The sequence below is a fragment of the Hyla sarda genome, chromosome 1 (assembly GCF_029499605.1).
Source record: "Hyla sarda isolate aHylSar1 chromosome 1, aHylSar1.hap1, whole genome shotgun sequence".
Classification (NCBI taxonomy): Eukaryota; Metazoa; Chordata; class Amphibia; order Anura; family Hylidae; genus Hyla; species Hyla sarda.
The window spans coordinates 415,519,697-415,537,321 of NC_079189.1; the positions used below are offsets into that span (position 1 = coordinate 415,519,697).

Consider the following 17,625-nt stretch of genomic DNA (forward strand, 5'->3'; position numbering starts at 1 on the left):
AAAATTATTGGTGGGTTGTAAGAGAAGCGCCACTAATTCTATGGTGATCTTTTTGAGAGCACAGGCCCCATACACTGTTCTTACCTGTCCACCCTAAAAAAAATGAAAACTGAGATACTTTAAAACATAGACAAATAAAAAGAAAAATCAGCCATGAATGAAGCATTATTTAGCAAATCTTGGAAGTAGTCAACAGTCCTCAAGTTTAAATGGGTTAGTCACAGTAAATTCTTACCTCTATCAAAAGTATGCATTTTGCTCTTGCTTTCATAGGAAGAAACTCTGCATACAGTGTCACTCTGGTCAACAAATAACAAAAAAGCATTTGTTGCAAGCAATGAAATGATGTACCCACAAGACTATGATCATACCCAGTGTTGCCTAATAAAAGCACAAGCTAATGATAGTGCAGGTACCCCCCTAGAAATATGGCATACATCTCCTAAGGGGCCGTAGCACATGTTAAAAATCTAGCAGACTTTGCATGTGATTGTATGAAACTATGCCCATTTCTAATGGAAATATAAATTGTGCTTTTGTTTTTATTGCAAACAGGACATATTAAAGGGTACCTCTCATCAAAAAAACTTTTGATATATTATAGATTAATGTATGCAGAATAACTTTACAATTGCATGTTATTAAAAAAATAGGCTTCTTTCTATTTAATTTTCCCCTTTGAAGAAATGACCACTAGGGGTCTCCCTACCAGTCCTGGCAGCAAGCATTTCAGACTCATGCTGGAGTCCTAAACACTATGAGCTGCCAGTCTGCTTTGTTCACAAAGGAGAACACTCAGAAATGCCAGCCTGCTTTGTTCACAGACTGTTTGGCTGTGAACAAAGCAGGCTGGCAGCTCTGAGTGTTTAGGACTCCAGCATGAGTCAGAAATGCTTGCTGACAGGACTGATCGGGAAAAATACAATAGAAAGAAGCATATTTTTCATTAACATGCTATTGGAAAGTTATTCAACATTCATTAATCTAAAATATATCAAAAGTTTATTTGATGAGAGGTACCCTTTAACCCCTTCATGACCCAGCCCATTTTCACCTTCATGACCTGGGCATTTTTTGAAAATCTGACCACTGTCACTTTAAACATTAATAACTTTGGAATGCTTTTACTTATCATTCTGATTCCGAGATTGTTTTTTTCGTGACATATTCTACTTTATTTTATCGGTAAAATTTCACTGATATTTGTATCCTTTCTTGGTAAAAAATCTAAAAATTTCATGAAAATTTTGAAAATTTAGCATTTTTCTAACTTTGAAAGTCTCTGCTTGAAAGGAAAATGGATATTCCAAATAAATTACATATTGATTCACATATACAATATGTCTACTTTGTGTTTGCATTAAAAAATTGACAAGTTTTTTACTTTTGGAAGACATCAGAGGGCTTCAAAGTTCCGCAGCAATTTTCAAATTTTTCTCAAGATTTTCAAAATCGTAATTTTTCAGGGCCCAGTTCAGGTTGGAAGTGGATTTTAAGGATCTTCATATTAGAAATACCCCATAAATGACCCCATTATAAAAACTGCACCCCCCAAAGTATTCAAAATGACATTCAGTAAGTGTTTTAACCCTTTAGGTGTTTCACAGGAATAGCAGCAAAGTGAAGGAGAAAATTCTAAATCTTCATTTTTTACACTCGCATTTTCTTGTAGACCCAATTTTTTAATTTTTACAAGGGGTAAAAGGAGAGAAATCACCCTAAAATTTGTAACCCAATTTCTCTCGAGTAAGGAAATACCTCATATGCGTATGTAAAATGTTCGGTGGGCGCAGTAGAGGGCTCAGAAGGGAAGGAGCGACAATGGGATTTTGGAGAGTGAGTTTTTCTGAAAGGGTTTTTGGGGGGCATGTCCCATTTAGGAAGCCCCTATGGTGCCAGAACAGTGGACCCCCCACATGTGACCCCATTTTGGAAACTATACCCCTCATGGAATGTAATAAGGGGTGCAGTGAGTATTTACACCCCACTGGCGTTTGACAGATATTTGAAACGGTGGACTGTGCAAATCAAAAATTTTATTTTTCATTTTCACAGACCACTGTTCCAAAAATCTGTCATACACCAGTGGGGTGTAAATGCTCACTGCACCCCTTATTACATTCCGTGAGGGGTGTAGTTTCCAAAATGGGGTCACATATGGATATTTATTGTTTTGCGTTTGTCAGAACTGCTGTAACAATCAGCCACCCCTGTGCAAATCGCCTCAAATGTACATGGGGCACTCTCCCTTCTGGGCCTTGTTGTGCGCCCTCAGAGCACTTTGCACCCACATATGGGGTATCTCCGTACTCAGGAGAAATTGCGTTACAAATTTAGAGGGTCTTTTTTCCCTTTTACCTCTTGTGAAAATGAAAAGTATAGGGCAACACCAGCATGTCAGTGTAAAAAATTTATTTTTTTACACTAACATGCTGGTGTAGACCCCAACTTCACCTTTTCATAAGGGGTTAAAGAAGAAAAAGCCCCCCAAAATTTGTAAGGCAATTTCTCCCGAGTACGGCGATACCCCATATGTGTCCCAAAACTGTTGCCTTGAAATACGACAGGGCTCCAAAGTGAGAGAGCGCCATGCGCATTTGAGGCCTGAATGAGGGATTTGCATAGGGGTGGACATAGGGGTATTCTACGCCAGTGATTCCCAAACAGGGTGCCTCCAGCTGTTGCAAAACTCCCAGCATGCCTGGACAGTCAATGGCTGTCCGGCAATACTGGGAGTTATTATTTTGCAACAGCTGGAGGCTCCGTTTTGGAAACAGTAGCGTACCAGACGTTTTTCATTTTTTGGGGGGAGGGGGGCTGTGTAGGGGTATGTGTATATGTAGTGTTTTTTACTTTTTATTTTAGGTTAGTGTCAGTGTAGTGTAGTGTTTTTAGGGTACAGTCACATGGGCAGAGGTTCACAGCAAGTTTGCCGCTGGGAGTTTGAGCTGCAGCGCAAAATTTGCGCCATCTCAAACTTCCAGCACTCACTGTAAACCTCCGCCCATGTGAGTGTACCCTGTACATTCACATTGGGGGGAGGGGGCAAACATCCAGCTGTTGCAAACTCCGAGCATGCCCTTTGGCTGTCCGTGCATGCTGGGAGTTGTAGTTTTGCAACAGCTGGAGGAACACTGGTTTGGAAACACTAAGTTAAGTAATAAACTTTCAAGTGTTTTGCAACCAAACTTAGTGTTTCCAAACCAGTGTGCCTCCAGCTGTTGCAAAACTACAACTCCCAGCATGCATGGTCTGTCAGTGCATGCTGGGAGTTATAGTTTTGCAACAATTGCAACAGCTGGAGGCACTGAGGTAGGAAACGGACAATGTTTCCCAACTAGTGTGCCTCCAGATGTTGCAAAACTACAACTCCCAGCATGCCCAGACTGCCAAGGCATGCTGGAAGTTGTAGTTCGGCAATATCTGAAGGATCAGATGTTGCCGAACTACAACTTCCAGCATACTTGGGCAGTCTGGGCATGCTGGGAGTTGTAGTTTTGCAACATCTGGAGGTCCACAGTTTGGAGACCACTGTATAATGGTCTCCAATCTGTGCTCTTCCAGATGTTAGAGAACTACAACTCCCAGCATGCCTGGACAGACTGAGCATGCTGAGATTTGTAGTTTTGCAACATCTGGAAGAGCACAGATTGGAGACCATTATACAGTGGTCTCCAAACTGTGGACCTCCAGATGTTGCAAAACTACAACTCCCAGCATGCCCAGAAAGCCAAAGGCTGTCTGGGCATGCTGAGAGTTGCAGTTTTGAAACTCTCAGAGGCAGCAGTGAGATCGCTTTACGGCGATCTCACTGCTGCCAATGAAGATGCTGCACTGCTGCCGGAAACTCACCTCCGGGACGCAGCGCCGCCGGGACCGCCTGGAGGACGTCGGGACCGCACGGAGGACGCCGGGACCGCTCGGGACACCGCTCCGACGGGTAAGTGACGCCGGGGGACGGGTCAGGGACACTTAGCAGAGTGGTGTGTGTCCCGATCCCCGTGATCGGAACTCACACACCGCGCTGCTAAGTATTTTCATAGCGAAACGCTGCTATCAGCTAGTCAGATTTGACCAGCTGATAGCAGCGATCGCTGGGGGGGGTGGGGGACGAAACCCCCCGTGGTCGCATGGTAAGATGGCTGGCTATCAGTGATAGCCACCATCTTTCCGGGCGCTGCGGGATGCCGCGAGTAGCGGCAGTAATGTCCATGACGTACCTGTATGTCATGGGTCGGGAACACCTTGCCACCCATGACGTACAGGTATGTCATAGGTCGGGAAGGGGTTAAGAATAACTAATAGATTTTGGAAATAAGATAAAATAGTCATTGCAAATAGGGTTTTAGGTAGCTGGCCCTTTTGCATGAAATTTTGGAGCGGAGATGAATACTACACAGTGTAATGTATAAACGAATATAAACAAAATTGTCTCCATAAATGCTGTACTCACTGTTCTTTCTACTCGGTTTATAACTATTTGTTTATTAAAAATGGATTGAATCATAAATAGTAGACAAATACATGCAAATACTTCAAACAGGAGTGCTAGATGATATGTGCATTATAAACAAATATGAGATTTATAGACATCCCATAGAAAACAGATCAATAGGTCACTTACGATTGAGGGACACCACCAATCCCAAAACCAACTAGTCCTCTAAGCACAAGAATCCAGCTATAGACAGGTGCAAATGCACTAAGGATTCCATAATACAATGTCCAAAATACACTGATCTTCAGACCCTGAATAAAATATGACAATAGCAGACTTCAAAAGGGGCAAATCCCAATAAAATGTGACACAATACAAGAGCTTTAAACATGGAATTGAATATATATCAGATAACTTGACTTACAGTTTTCCTACCATACTGATCTGAAAGATTTCCCCAAAGAGATGAGCTGGACATCATCCCAATAAACACAACCTGTTGAGAAAGCAGAATGAGAACATCAGCAATCTCGGTGTCGCAGTGTCCTTTTAGTTCCTGAAGGTGCCATCCTCCAGCTTAGATCTGAAAGCCACGAGACAGCTTTTTCTTTCTTATTAGTGATTTTCCATTCATACTATCCTAACATCACATGGTATGATAACATTACATTATCATCCAGTAAAGATCACTTTCCTGCAAGGACCTCAGAAGATTTAGCAACCAGGGGCTGCAGCAATATATACTGTAACTAGCATAAAGCAATTTCACCTTCATTGAATTCAAGTAAAGAAGCATGCGTTTAAATGTTTCCTGCATACATGTTATTTTGTGTATGCTGTTGGTCCTATGTGATGGTGTTATTATGTCCTGGGTTGCAGAAGCTGGTGGATGCTATACTCATTAGTGCCCCCAGATTCTATCACATTGTTTTAAGGGGTACTCTGGGAAACTAAACCCATAGCCTATCCTTTTCCTCTCATTAAACTATTTAGTTGTCTAAATATCGTCTATTAGAAGTCTATGGGAGAGAAAAAACACCAAGAAAAACGCCATGTGGATTTTAACTTTGGCATTTTTGGCGGCGATTTTTATTATTTTTTGGACTTAAGCGATCCCAAAAAAGTGATGGAGGGTACCATTAAAAAATAATAATAAAAAACATACAGTGGTGATAGAAAAAATTGTATTTAACGAAATTTTTCTTTTTTATAACAAATTTTTAATTAATTCTTAAACAGGGATCAATTTATGTGGGCGGGCAGGGCACTAAGGCTGGAACTCCACTGAGGTTTTTTTTTGCAAAAACGCAGTCAAAAACACCAATTTTCCCGCACTGCGTTTTTTCAGTGAAAAAAACGATGCATCCAGATGTTAGCTGCAAGTCAATGGTAAACTGCAAAATGCCAGATTCACTTGGTGTTTTTCAGTTTGGCGTTTTTTTAATCCTTTTGGCGTTTTTCAGCAATTTCGGGCTCAGAGGCTGGATTTTCAAAACGCCTGCCAAAACCTAGTTTGGCGTTTTTTGCCCTGAAATCGTGGCGTTTTTATCCCATAAAAGTCTATGGGAGAGCAAAAACGCCAAGAAAAACGCCATGTTGGTTTTAAATTTTGCGTTTTTGCAGGCGGTTTTTATTCTTTTTTGGACTTTAGCGATCCAAAAAAAATGATGGAGATACCTTTTTTTATTAAAATTTCATAGGGTACCATAAAAAAAAATTAATAAAAAAGATACAGTAGTGATGGAAAAAATTGTACCTAACGAAATGTATCTTTTTTATTACGAAATGTTTATAAATTTTTAAACAGGGATCAATTTATGTGAGCGGGTAAAGCGCTAAAAATGTAGCCGACAATAATAAAAATGTAGTGTGTGCGTGTTTTTCACTTTTTTTTTTTTTGTACATTTTTTAGGTAGTACTACTACTCCCAGCATGGAACACGCTGTTCCATGATGGGAGTAGTAGTTACCTGTACTTATTGACAGATCACACGTTGCGATCCTCTTGTATAATCTATAGATGCGGCGGCCGCTCTTCTCTGGTCCCCTGCACTCACGTATATATATACACCTATTCATATTTCCCGCAGAGAGCTGTGATTGGTCAGATGGTTCCAGACAATCATGGCTCTCTGTGATAAATCAGAATGTGTATATATACGGCGCGCAGGGGACCATAGGAGAGCGCCGGCTGCATCCATACATTATACCGGAGGATCACAGCGGGTGTCAGGAGTGATACCCGCTGTGATCTTTCCTTAACTACAAGTACTACTACTCCCAACATGGAGCACACTCTGCTCCATGCTGGGAGCTGTAGTACCTGCATTAATAGACAGATCGCAGCGGGTGTCAGAAGTTACACTCGCTGCGATCTGTCTTTTAATGCAGGTACTACAACTCCCAGCATGGAGCAGAGTGTGCTCCATGTTGGGAGTAGTAGTGCCTGCTAAAGGACACATCACAGCGGGTGTCACTTCTGACACCCGCTGTGACCGTCCTGTCAATAGCAGAGATGGAGCGACTGTATACATCGCTCACATCCCTGCTCTGCATTGTACTTCGGGCCGGCCACTCATTCATTCATCTTTTCCTCAGAGCTGTGATTCGCTGAAACCATCCGGCCAATCACAGCTCTGGGCAGAAAATATGAACGGCCAGTGATGTGAATAGAGCAGAGATGTGAGCGCTGTATAGAGCCACATCTCTGCTATATTATGGACGATCGCATCGGGTGTCAGACTGACACCCGGGGCGATATGTCTATAGTACAGGTACTACTACTCCCATCATGGAACAGTCCTGTTCCATGCTGGGAGTAGTAGTACTACATAAAAAATGTGAAAAAAAAGAGAAAAAAAAGTTAAACACACACACACACTTTATAAAAAAATGTATAAAAATTTTGTTATAAAAAATCAACATTTAGTTAAATGCATTTGTACATCCCTACTGCTTCTTTTTTTTTTTTTTTTGGTACCCAACTATTTTGTAAAAAAAAAAAAGCAAAAGGGGCCAAAAACGGCAAATTCCACACAAAGGTAAAAATGCCAGAAAAAACACCAAAATGCAGGGAAAAAATGTGGCAGTTTTTCTGGCGTTTTTATGCCACAAAAATCGCAGGGCAAAAATCTCAGTGGAGTCCTAGCCTAAAAATGTAGCTGACAATAATAACATTTTAGTGTGTGTTTCACTTTTATTTATTTTTTACTATGGTCCCCTGCACTGCCGTATATATACATCTATTCATATTTCCCGCAGAGAGCTGTGATTGGCCAGATTGTTCCAGCCAATCACAACTCTATGTGGGGAAATATGAATAGGTGTATATATTTGTCAGTGCAGGGTATCATAGAAGAGCGGCCGGCCGCATCTATACATTATACAGGAGGATCACAGCGGGTGTCAGGAGTCACACTCGCTGCGATCTGTCTATTAATGCAGGTACTACAGCTCCCAGCATGGAGCAGAGTGTGCTTCATGTTGGGAGCAGTAGTACCTACAGTAAGCGACAGATCACAGCAAGTGTCACTCCTGACAGAGCCAGGAGAACAGCTGATGCTGAGCAGTAGATATATGTCCTATATCTACTTTCCAGCAAGAACTTACAGTGAGCATGCAATGAGTATACAGTATACACATTGCTGGCTCACTTAACCCCTTGCTGAGCTATGCTCTATGTGCAAGCCCAGCAAGGAAAGAGTTAACTTACACTGCTGGACAGTGTAGGTTAACCCTTTTGGCGGTATACACTATATACAGCTATCTATAGATAGCTGTATATAGTGTATACAGAAGATGAAGTCTGCTTACTTCCCTTCAGTCCCGGCTGGGTCATTGTAGCTCCGCCCCCTAGTGGTGATGTCATTAGGGAGCAGAGCTTCAAACGGGAGCCAGGCTGGTAAGGGTGTGAGGCTCTGTTCACATTGTACCTTTTGTAAAATGTGAACAGACGTATCTGGCAGTGTCTTCCCAGACAGGGAGAGGGAGGAAGGCGCCTCATGTGCGGGATCAGTAGATCTTGTTGGTGGGGGTAGGGGATGATAATTCCCAAGCCGCTTACCAAAGTTGGTTGTGCGCCCACACACAACAAGGTAAAGTGCAGAAGAAGTCAAGAAGAAGGTCCACTGCAGCCCTCCTGGGTGAGAGTAAAATCAAAACCGAAAGACCAGGGAGTCAGGAGTTTGTCTGGCGCAGAGAGGAACCATCAGGCAGCCAAGTAAAATCAATGGATTTATTAGATGCAACGCGTTTCGTTGCGCATGCGCAGCTTCATCAGGCATCATGATGCCTGATGAAGCTGCGCATGCGCAACGAAACGCGTTGCATCTAATAAATCCATTGATTTTACTTGGCTGCCTGATGGTTCCTCTCTGCGCCAGACAAACTCCTGACTCCCTGGTCTTTCGGTTTTGATTTCCCAGACAGGGGGACTCCAGTTGTTGCTAAACTACAACTTCCAGCATGCCCAGACAGCTCGTTTCAGATCCGTGTATGCAGAGGATTACGGCGGATTCGGAGGACTACTACGGATGAACTGGATTTTTTTCCTTATAATAAAATGGTTAACATGGGCTGTGGGGGAGTGTTTTTTTAAATAAAAAAATGTTTCGAATGTGTCGTCTTTTTTTTTTTAAATTGAATTTTCAGGCTTAGTAGTAGAAGGTGTCTAATAGACGAAATCCATTACTAAGCCGGGGCTTAGCATTAGCCCCAAAAACAGCTAGCGCTAACCCCCAATTATTACCCCAGCACCCACCGCCACGGGGTGCCGGGAAGAGCCGGTACCAATAGGCCTGGAACGTCAAAAAGGACGCTCCTGGGCCTAGGCAGTAACAGGCTGGTGTTATTTAGGCTGGGGTCGGCCAGTAACAATGATCCTCGCCCACCCTGGTAACGTCAGGCTGTTGCTGCTTGGTTGGTATCTGGCTGAGAATAAAAATACAGGGAATGCTATGAGTTTTTTATATATTTATAAATAAATTTAAAAAACGCATAGGGTTCCCCGTAATGTTATTCTCAGCCAGATACCAACCAAGCAACAACAGCCTGACGTTACCCGGGTGGGCCAGGACCATTGTTACTGGCCCTCCCCAGCCTAAATAATGCCACCCTGTTTCCGCTAGGCCCAGGATCACCATTTTTGATGCTCCGGGCCTGTTGGTACTGGCTCTTCCCGGCACCCCTGTGGCGGTGGGTACCGGGGTAATAATTGGGGGTTAGCGCTAGCTGTTTTTGGGGCTAACGCTAAGCCCCGGCTTAGTAATGGATTTCGTCTATTAGACAGCTTCCACTACTAAGACTGAAAATTCAATAAAAAAAATAAAAAAAAGACAATACATTGGAAAAATGATTTTATTTTAAAAAGCAATCCCCCACAGCCCTCATTAACCATTTTATTAAAAGGAAAAGAAATTCAGTTAATCTGCAGTAGTCCTCTGAATCCGTCGTAATCCTCTGCATACACGGATCTGAAACGAGAAGAAAAAAAAAACACAAAAAAATAGTTAGGACATTTATAGCGCTCTCCGCTGGGGGGAGTGCCCATAATGCAATGTCTTCCCAAACAGGGAGCCTACAATTGTTGCAAAACTACAACTCCCAGCATGCCCAGACAGCCTTTGGCTGTCTGGGCTTCCTGGGAGTTATAGATTAGCAACAGCTGGAGTCTCCCTGTCTGGGAGGACACTGCCAGAAGGGTCTGTTCACATTATACAAAACGAACAATGTGAAGAGAGCCTCACACCCTTACCAGCCTGGCTCCCGTCTGTAGCTCCGTCCCTAATGGTGTCATCACTAGGGGGCAGAGCTACACAGACCCAGCGGGTACAGGGACCGAGGGAGGTAAGCGGACCTCATCTTCTGTATACACTATATACAGCTATCTATAGATAGCTGTATATAGTGTATACCGCCCAAAGGGGCCATAGGAGCAAGGAGTCCTGTCAGTCTGGTGACAGGATTCCTGGCTCCTGTATAGTATACACGGGTACACTATGCCCCCCTGTATAATATACGGCCGGGGGAGGTGAGTAGTGATGCTATACATCCCTCCTTATCTCCTTACACTCTGTGGACCGGGCGCTCAGCATCCGACCCGCACAGTGGTACCTGAAGGCAGTGAGAAAACTGCCACAGGGGACAAATTTGACTGTTTCCACACACCAGAAAAAATGCCAGAAAAACTGCTAAAACGCAGGAAAAAGCTGTGGCAGTGTCTCTGGTGTTTTTGCTGGTGTTATTTTAGGTGTAAAAAATATAAGAGGTGGAAACCTAGCCTTATGAAGACACAGTTAAAAATAAATCTTGTATATGAACTGTAAACAGCTTTAGATACCATAGGCCATCTGGTATAAATTGATAACAGTGCTACTGCAGGTAACAATTTTATATTCATTAACTGCACCAGCAAAACTTTGTGCTTACTCAGGATAAGTGCAAGTCCTTGGACACATATTACGTCAATGAAACACCTGAAATTCGATCCAAGAACTGGTCAGTGAATCTGCTTACCGATGTTAGCAAAGCAACCTGCCAACTGGGTAATCTCCATTCACAGTGGAGCTGTGGAGCCAGGATGCTTAGGATCATCATCTCCATTGCATCTGCCATCTACACAAATCAAAGGGCAAAGGATTAGAGCAGGATAACTAAAAAAAAACGCAGATCGCCAGGAAAACAAAGCTTAGTGCAAGACTTAGTGATACAAGAAATCACATAGAAACAAAGCACATCCATTTATCAATATTGATGAAAGTGTTCAAAATTATATATATACATAATATATAAAGAAAGACTAATATAGTTTTCCTCATTTGTTTACAGCATAGTACCAATTCACAAACTTGATACAACTACTACTGTTGAGACCTTACATATATATATATATATATATATATATATATAACTCAATGGGGGAGATTTATCAAAACCTGTGCAAAGGAAAAGTTGCCCAGTAGAAATGAAGACAGGATATGAGGTCGGGATATGGGGACGGGATACGGGGAAGGAATATGAGGTCGGATATGGGGACGGGATATGAGGACGTGATATGAGGTCGGGATATGGGAATAGGATATGGGGACGGGATATGGGGAAGGGATATAAGGACGGAATATGAGGTCGAGATATGAGGTCAGAATGTGAGGAGGGGATTTGGGGTCGGGATATGAAGAGGGGATATGGGGTCAGGATTTGAGGATAAACGTTTTCTCCTTTGTTGCTTTTCCTCCCCCACAAGGATTAGGTAGGAAAAAATGGGAAGTGCTAGGTACTCAGCTAGTTCCTAATAAGCCACATCAGGAATCACACACTGCTGTCTGATGTTGCTCCTATATGGAGAATGCTCTGCAAAAGACTCTAGTCCAGTTAAAGGGGAACTCCAGTGAAAATGTTTTCAAATCAACTGGGGCCAGAAAGTTATACAGATTTGCAAATAACTTCTATTTAAAAATCTTTTCTTTCCCAGTACTTAGCTGCTGTATGCTCTAGAGGAAGTAGTATAGTTCTTTTCAGACTGACCACAGTGCTCTCTGCTGCCACCTTTGTCAGTGTCAGGAACTGCACAGAGCAGTAGAGGTTTGCTAAGGGAATTGGCATCTATTTTGGAGAGTTTCTGACATGGACAGAGGTGTCTGCAGAGAGCACTGTGGTCAGACTGGAAATAACTATACAACTTCCTCTTTAGTATACAGCAGCTGATAAGTACTGGAAGGGTTAAGATTTTTAAATAGAAGTCATTTACAAATAAGTACCCCTTTAAGTAACAATGTGGCACATGCATTTTCTGGCCCTATTTCATGCGGCTTTCTGTGTTGTTGAGTCCATGGTACCCTCTGTCAGAATTTTTGTCGCAATGCAGACATTGTCACATGGTGGGTTATATGTTAGTGGCTACTGGTTGTCAGATTGCATATAAGTTCCAAGCCTCCATAAACACAACAGTGGGTGTTATGTAAGCAAGTACCACTGTGTAGGTAATATGTGAAATTATTATAAATCATGTTAAAAGTACGGTATGTTACAATTCCTGAAAAACTTACAAAAAAAAAAAAAAGCAGTGATAGAGGCTACTGATAGATTTGTTGGGCATCTGATACTGTTCCATAAGCAGTTTACGTTACACTAGAGGTCTTTATCTTTTTTGCATCGTGTGAACTATATAAAGCAAACAAAAAAGTAAAAGAAAATGTAAAAAGTATGTGGAGATTATGAAACTTGCAAATATTTTAGTGTGAAATTTGGAATTCTGGTATACCATCCAAACTGTCTCTCAAGGGATGAATATGTCTGCAATGTGGTGGTGTTGTACTACAGTGATCCCTCAACTTACAATGGCCTCAACATACAATAGTTTCAACATACAATGGTCTTTTCTGGACCATCATAAGTTGAAACCAGACTCAACATACAATGTACAGACAGTCCAGATCTGTGAAACGTGTCAATGGCTGTAAGAACCGACCAATCAAAATGGGCATTCACTGGTAAAAACCCCTGTATTACTGAAGCGTATGCACTGACTGGTGTCTGGTAGCGCCCCCTACAGTACAGGGAGGTATTACATGTTCTGTACACTTTACCTGTATCAGGGTTAGTTGCTCCTTTGGACACCAGGTGAGGGCGACTCCATTACTTTTTTTAGGACACCGTGTACTGTACAGGACCCTGAAGAAGCTGTCTATGTCAGTGTTTCCCAAGCAGGGTGGCCCCAGCTGTTGCAAAACTACAACTCTCAGCACGCCTGGACAGCCTTTGACTGTCCGGGCATGCTGGGAGTTGTAGTTTTGCAACAGCTGGAGGCTCCCTGCTTGGGAAACACTGTCATAGACAATGATTTACAGCTCCCAGCAGATCTTTCCAACTTTTATATGTAAAGACTTGTTTTATCTATATTAGTTATCTACTTATTTTTCTTTAATCCTCACTTTTTCCTATTTTTGGATGACATTTTGGCGCCTTTAGAACCAATTACCAGGTTTCCATAGAGTTCTGGTCTCAACATACAATGGTTTCAACATACAATGGTCATCCCAGAACCAATTAATATTGTAACTTGAGGGACCACTGTACAAGTGAATATGACCATAACTGAAGGCATCTATAGCGAGTCCACGGCACTACATGAATGAATGCTACATCATTTGCTAATTCATGGAAAATGTTTTCCATTTCTTATGTATTTAAACATGAATATACATAGGCAACAACAAGCTATAAATGCTGTTAAATTCTGCATTAGTATATAAGTGGGTAACTTGCCCAGGCCAGTCCAGTAAGAACTGACAGCTTCCATTGAAATTTCCCAAATCCAATTGCTTCCACTGCATCTTCCACCATAAATGTGTCTGTAAGGAAGAATAAAGAATTGACAACATTGACAACTAAACTGGTGGTTGAAATAATTTATCATTGTCTAATAATAAGACTTTGTTTATGGCATAAATCATGTTTTCTGAAATTTAAAAATAGACCCAGCTCCAGCACATTTTACCCTCTGCTACATATTCTGATAACTCATTCTCCCCAGCAGTATCAGTGACCAGGCTACATTCATTATGCCCTGTTTAAAGGGTATTCTGGGATTTATTTATTTTTATTTGACTGTGTAGTGTTATCCATAATATAGAGTCTGTACCTGTGTTTGATATCTGGTCTTACAATTCTTATGTGCTCTTTTCCCCAGTTGTTTATTCTTAGCAGCATACAAAGTGAATGTTGCCTTTGGCCTTTCCCAGGTTGCAATGCAGCCTGAGACATTACATCACTAGTCAGGTGTTGAAAGGCAGCATGTCTGTGCTTCAATGGGTTGAGCAACCGCTGGGAGGGAGGGAGATTATTCTCCACAGGGCTGCAGGGAACTGTAGTTCAGCATGAAAGGGAGCCTAGCTCTGCTGCATTGGCTGGTGTGGTTGATGTGTGGGAGGGAGATAAGTCAACTCCCACCTAGAAACAAGGGATCCTGGGGATTGTAGTTGGAGGGAGGGTACAGAAACAGAAAATATCCAGTTCACACAAACAAGCCAGCAGCATGATGAGGGACACAGGACAAGGCCATTTACCAACAACATAAACACGGATCCTTGGTAAACATGTCCATTACTGGTTGACAGATAATAAGTAAAGACACCTTATGTTGGATAACCCCTTTAAGCATTTATTGAGAAAGGGCAGGTGCAAAAGAAGGTGAGAAAAGAAAAATGATTCCTGAACATGTCTTGATGGATTCTGACTTTAACCTATTGGGGACCAAGGGCGTACAAGTACACTATCAGCAGCCAGGACCTAGGGTTAATGCTGGGCACCACTGATTGGGCCGATGCCTGGCATTAAAGGGGTTTTCCGGTGAAAAACAATTATTTTTCATATGAACTGGCTCCAGAAAGTTAAACAGATTTGTAAATTACTTCTATTAAAAAATCTTAATCCTACCAGTACTTATCAGCTGCCGAAGTTGAATTGTTCTTTTCTGTCTGACATCAGTGCTCTCTGCTGACACCTCTGCCTGTCTCAGGAATTATTCAGAGCAGGAGAGGTTTGCTATGAGGATTTTTATTTCACCGCAGATTATGTTATAAAATAAGTGATGTCATTACAAAGTATAATTGGTGATCCAAAAAACAAGCCCTTATATGGGTCTGTAGGTGCAAAATTTAAAGAATTATGATTTTTTGAAGGGGAGGAGGAAAAATGAAAGTGCAAAAACTAAAATTGGCCTGGTCATTAAGGGGTTAAGGGGGAAATCCAGACAAAATAATCTTCTAATAGGTCATGGATACTTGTGAAAAGAATACATAAGTGATAGCTGTGATCTTGGACCATTTAGTGCCCAATGTACAGGAGTGTTCCTACCATCAGTAGGGTTGGCAAATTCTTTTGGTACTATGGTTCCATCTTCCAGCTCCACTGCTTCCAAGTCTGTGTGGACAGGTCCAATTTGAATCTCATGCTCCCCAGAGATGTTGTCTTCTTCTGATCTGGCACTTTCTCCAGTTCGACGGAATTTGACAACACTGTAAAGAGAAGCTTTACTTTTGTAATTTTCATTATTACTTTATAATATAGGACTTCAAATATCAAGGTCAATAGTATTTACTGTTGTTGTAAATTGTCCACAAAGTCTAAAGCCTTATCTGGTATTATGCTTAAAGTGGTTGTCTGATTTATAAAAGACTCCTGATGCAAAGAGTGGCTATGTAGTGTTTTTAAGATGGGGCTTTCCCCTGAAAGGAGTGACATGGGACTTTTTTCATGCCAGACTTTTTTTTATTTATGTCAGAAAAAAACCTTTAAAGGGGTACTCCAGCGCTTAGACATCTTATCCCCTATCCCCGCTGGGGACCCCTGTGATCTTGCACGCAGCACCCCAGTTAAAATCAGTCCCCGGAGCACGTTCACTCCGGGTCTGATTACCGGCGACCACAGGGCCGGCGGCATGTGACGTCACGCCCCCGTGTGATGTCACGCTCCGCCCCTCATTGCAAGGCAATGGGAGGGGGCGTGACAGCTGTCAGTAAACTACACTGAAATATATATGTGTATAACAGAACATTTACTCTTAGTTTTAACAGAACCTAAAATTTCAAAAGGGGGTTTCTTAACTTAAATACTTCTGGCAATTCTACATAAAATGCCTTAAAATGCCACCATAAACAGAACATGGGGGTAAGGTTATGATCGTTGGGGTTCTGACCTCTGGAAACCCCACAATCTCAAGGACTGTCTGAATGGAGTTGCAGTACAGCACGTGCACTGCCACTTCATTTATTGTCTATGGGATTGCTCAAGATATAAAAGCAATGTACTGTACTGTACTGCTATGTTTGACATTTCCATAGACATTGAATTGAATAGCAGTGGGTATAATTGACTGAAATCTCAATTCAGACAGGAGCGTCACAAATCATATTCTTGGAGAATAGGAGAACCCTGATTATCAGTTAACTAGAGGTGGCAGCAACTAGACACAGATCTAATGGAGCTCTGTCAACCATGGTGAAGCTTGTTCTTAATGGAACCTGTCTTTTAAAGCCATTGGATGGTCATAGCCACCATGATGCAGCTTAGTTTCAGGGTCTTTACAATCTTCTTATAGCCTAGGCAATCCTAATGTAGAGCAACAAAACTTTTTTTGAGATCCTTAGAAAGTTCATTGCCATGAGGTGCCATGTTGAACTTCCACTGACCAGTATTAGAGAGTGTGAGATTGATATGAAATTTAAGATACTTGTTCCCCAGACACACCTGACCCCTTGTAACACTTCACACGTTTCCAGGAAGTGAAAATGGCTAATTGGGCCCAATTTGGAAATTTTGACTTAAGGGTGTACTCACTTTTGTTGCCAATGTTTAGACATTAACCCCTTAAGGACCAAGGACGTACCGGTACGTCCTTGGTCCTGCTCTTCTGATATAACGCGGGGTTACACAGTAATAGTGTCATAGTGAAGCCGGGACCCGCCTCTAATAGCGCGCAGCGCCGATCGCGGCGCCGCGCGCTATTAACCCTTTAGCCGCGCGCTCAAAGCTGAGCCGCGCGGCTAAAAGTGAAAGTGAAAGTTCCCGGCTAGCTCAGTCGGGCTGTTCGGGATAGCCGCGGCTAATCGCGGCATCCCGAACAGCTGACAGGACAGCGGGAGGGCCCCTTCCTGCCTCCTCGCTGTCCGATCGCCGAATGACTGCTCAGTGCCTGAGATCCAGGCATGAGCAGTCATGCGGCAGAATCGTAGATCACTGGTTTCCTATGAGAAACCAGTGATCAACATAGAAGATCAGTGTGTGCAGTGTTATAGGTCCCTATGGGACCTATAACACTGCAAAAAAAAAGTGAAAAAAAAAAGTGAATAAAGATCATTTAACTCCTCCCCTATTAAAAGTTTGAATCACCCCCCTTTTCCAATAAAAAACAAAACACAGTGTAAATAAAAATAAAAATAAACATATGTGGTATCACCGCGTGCGGAAATGTCCGAATTATAAAAATATATCATTAATTAAACCGCTCGGTCAATGGCGTGCGCGCAAAAAAATTCCAAAGTCCAAAATAGTGCATTTTTGGTCACTTTTTATATCATTTAAAAATGAATAAAAAGTGATCAATAAGTCCTATCAATGCAAAAATGGTACCGTTAAAAACTTCAGATCACGGCGCAAAAAATGAGCCCTCATACCGCCCCATACACGGAAAAA

The 17,625-nt window shown here is 42.2% G+C and overlaps 2 protein-coding genes across 2 annotated transcripts in view; one reads left to right on the plus strand and one right to left on the minus strand.

The window, feature by feature from the left end:
- The window catches only part of SVOP (SV2 related protein), a 45,468-nt gene that overhangs the window by 23,582 nt on the left and 4,261 nt on the right, over window positions 1–17,625 (minus strand). The window contains exons 2-7 of the mRNA XM_056528801.1: window positions 15,289–15,449; window positions 13,699–13,784; window positions 10,951–11,049; window positions 4,863–4,934; window positions 4,625–4,749; window positions 236–299 (exon numbers count right to left, since the gene is read on the minus strand). Of these exons, the coding sequence (XP_056384776.1) occupies window positions 236–299; window positions 4,625–4,749; window positions 4,863–4,934; window positions 10,951–11,049; window positions 13,699–13,784; window positions 15,289–15,449 (607 nt within the window). The remainder of the gene's footprint in view (window positions 1–235; window positions 300–4,624; window positions 4,750–4,862; window positions 4,935–10,950; window positions 11,050–13,698; window positions 13,785–15,288; window positions 15,450–17,625) is intronic.
- Window positions 1–17,625, plus strand: part of USP30 (ubiquitin specific peptidase 30) — a 97,037-nt gene that overhangs the window by 15,100 nt on the left and 64,312 nt on the right. The gene's annotated exons all lie outside the window — the stretch shown is intronic.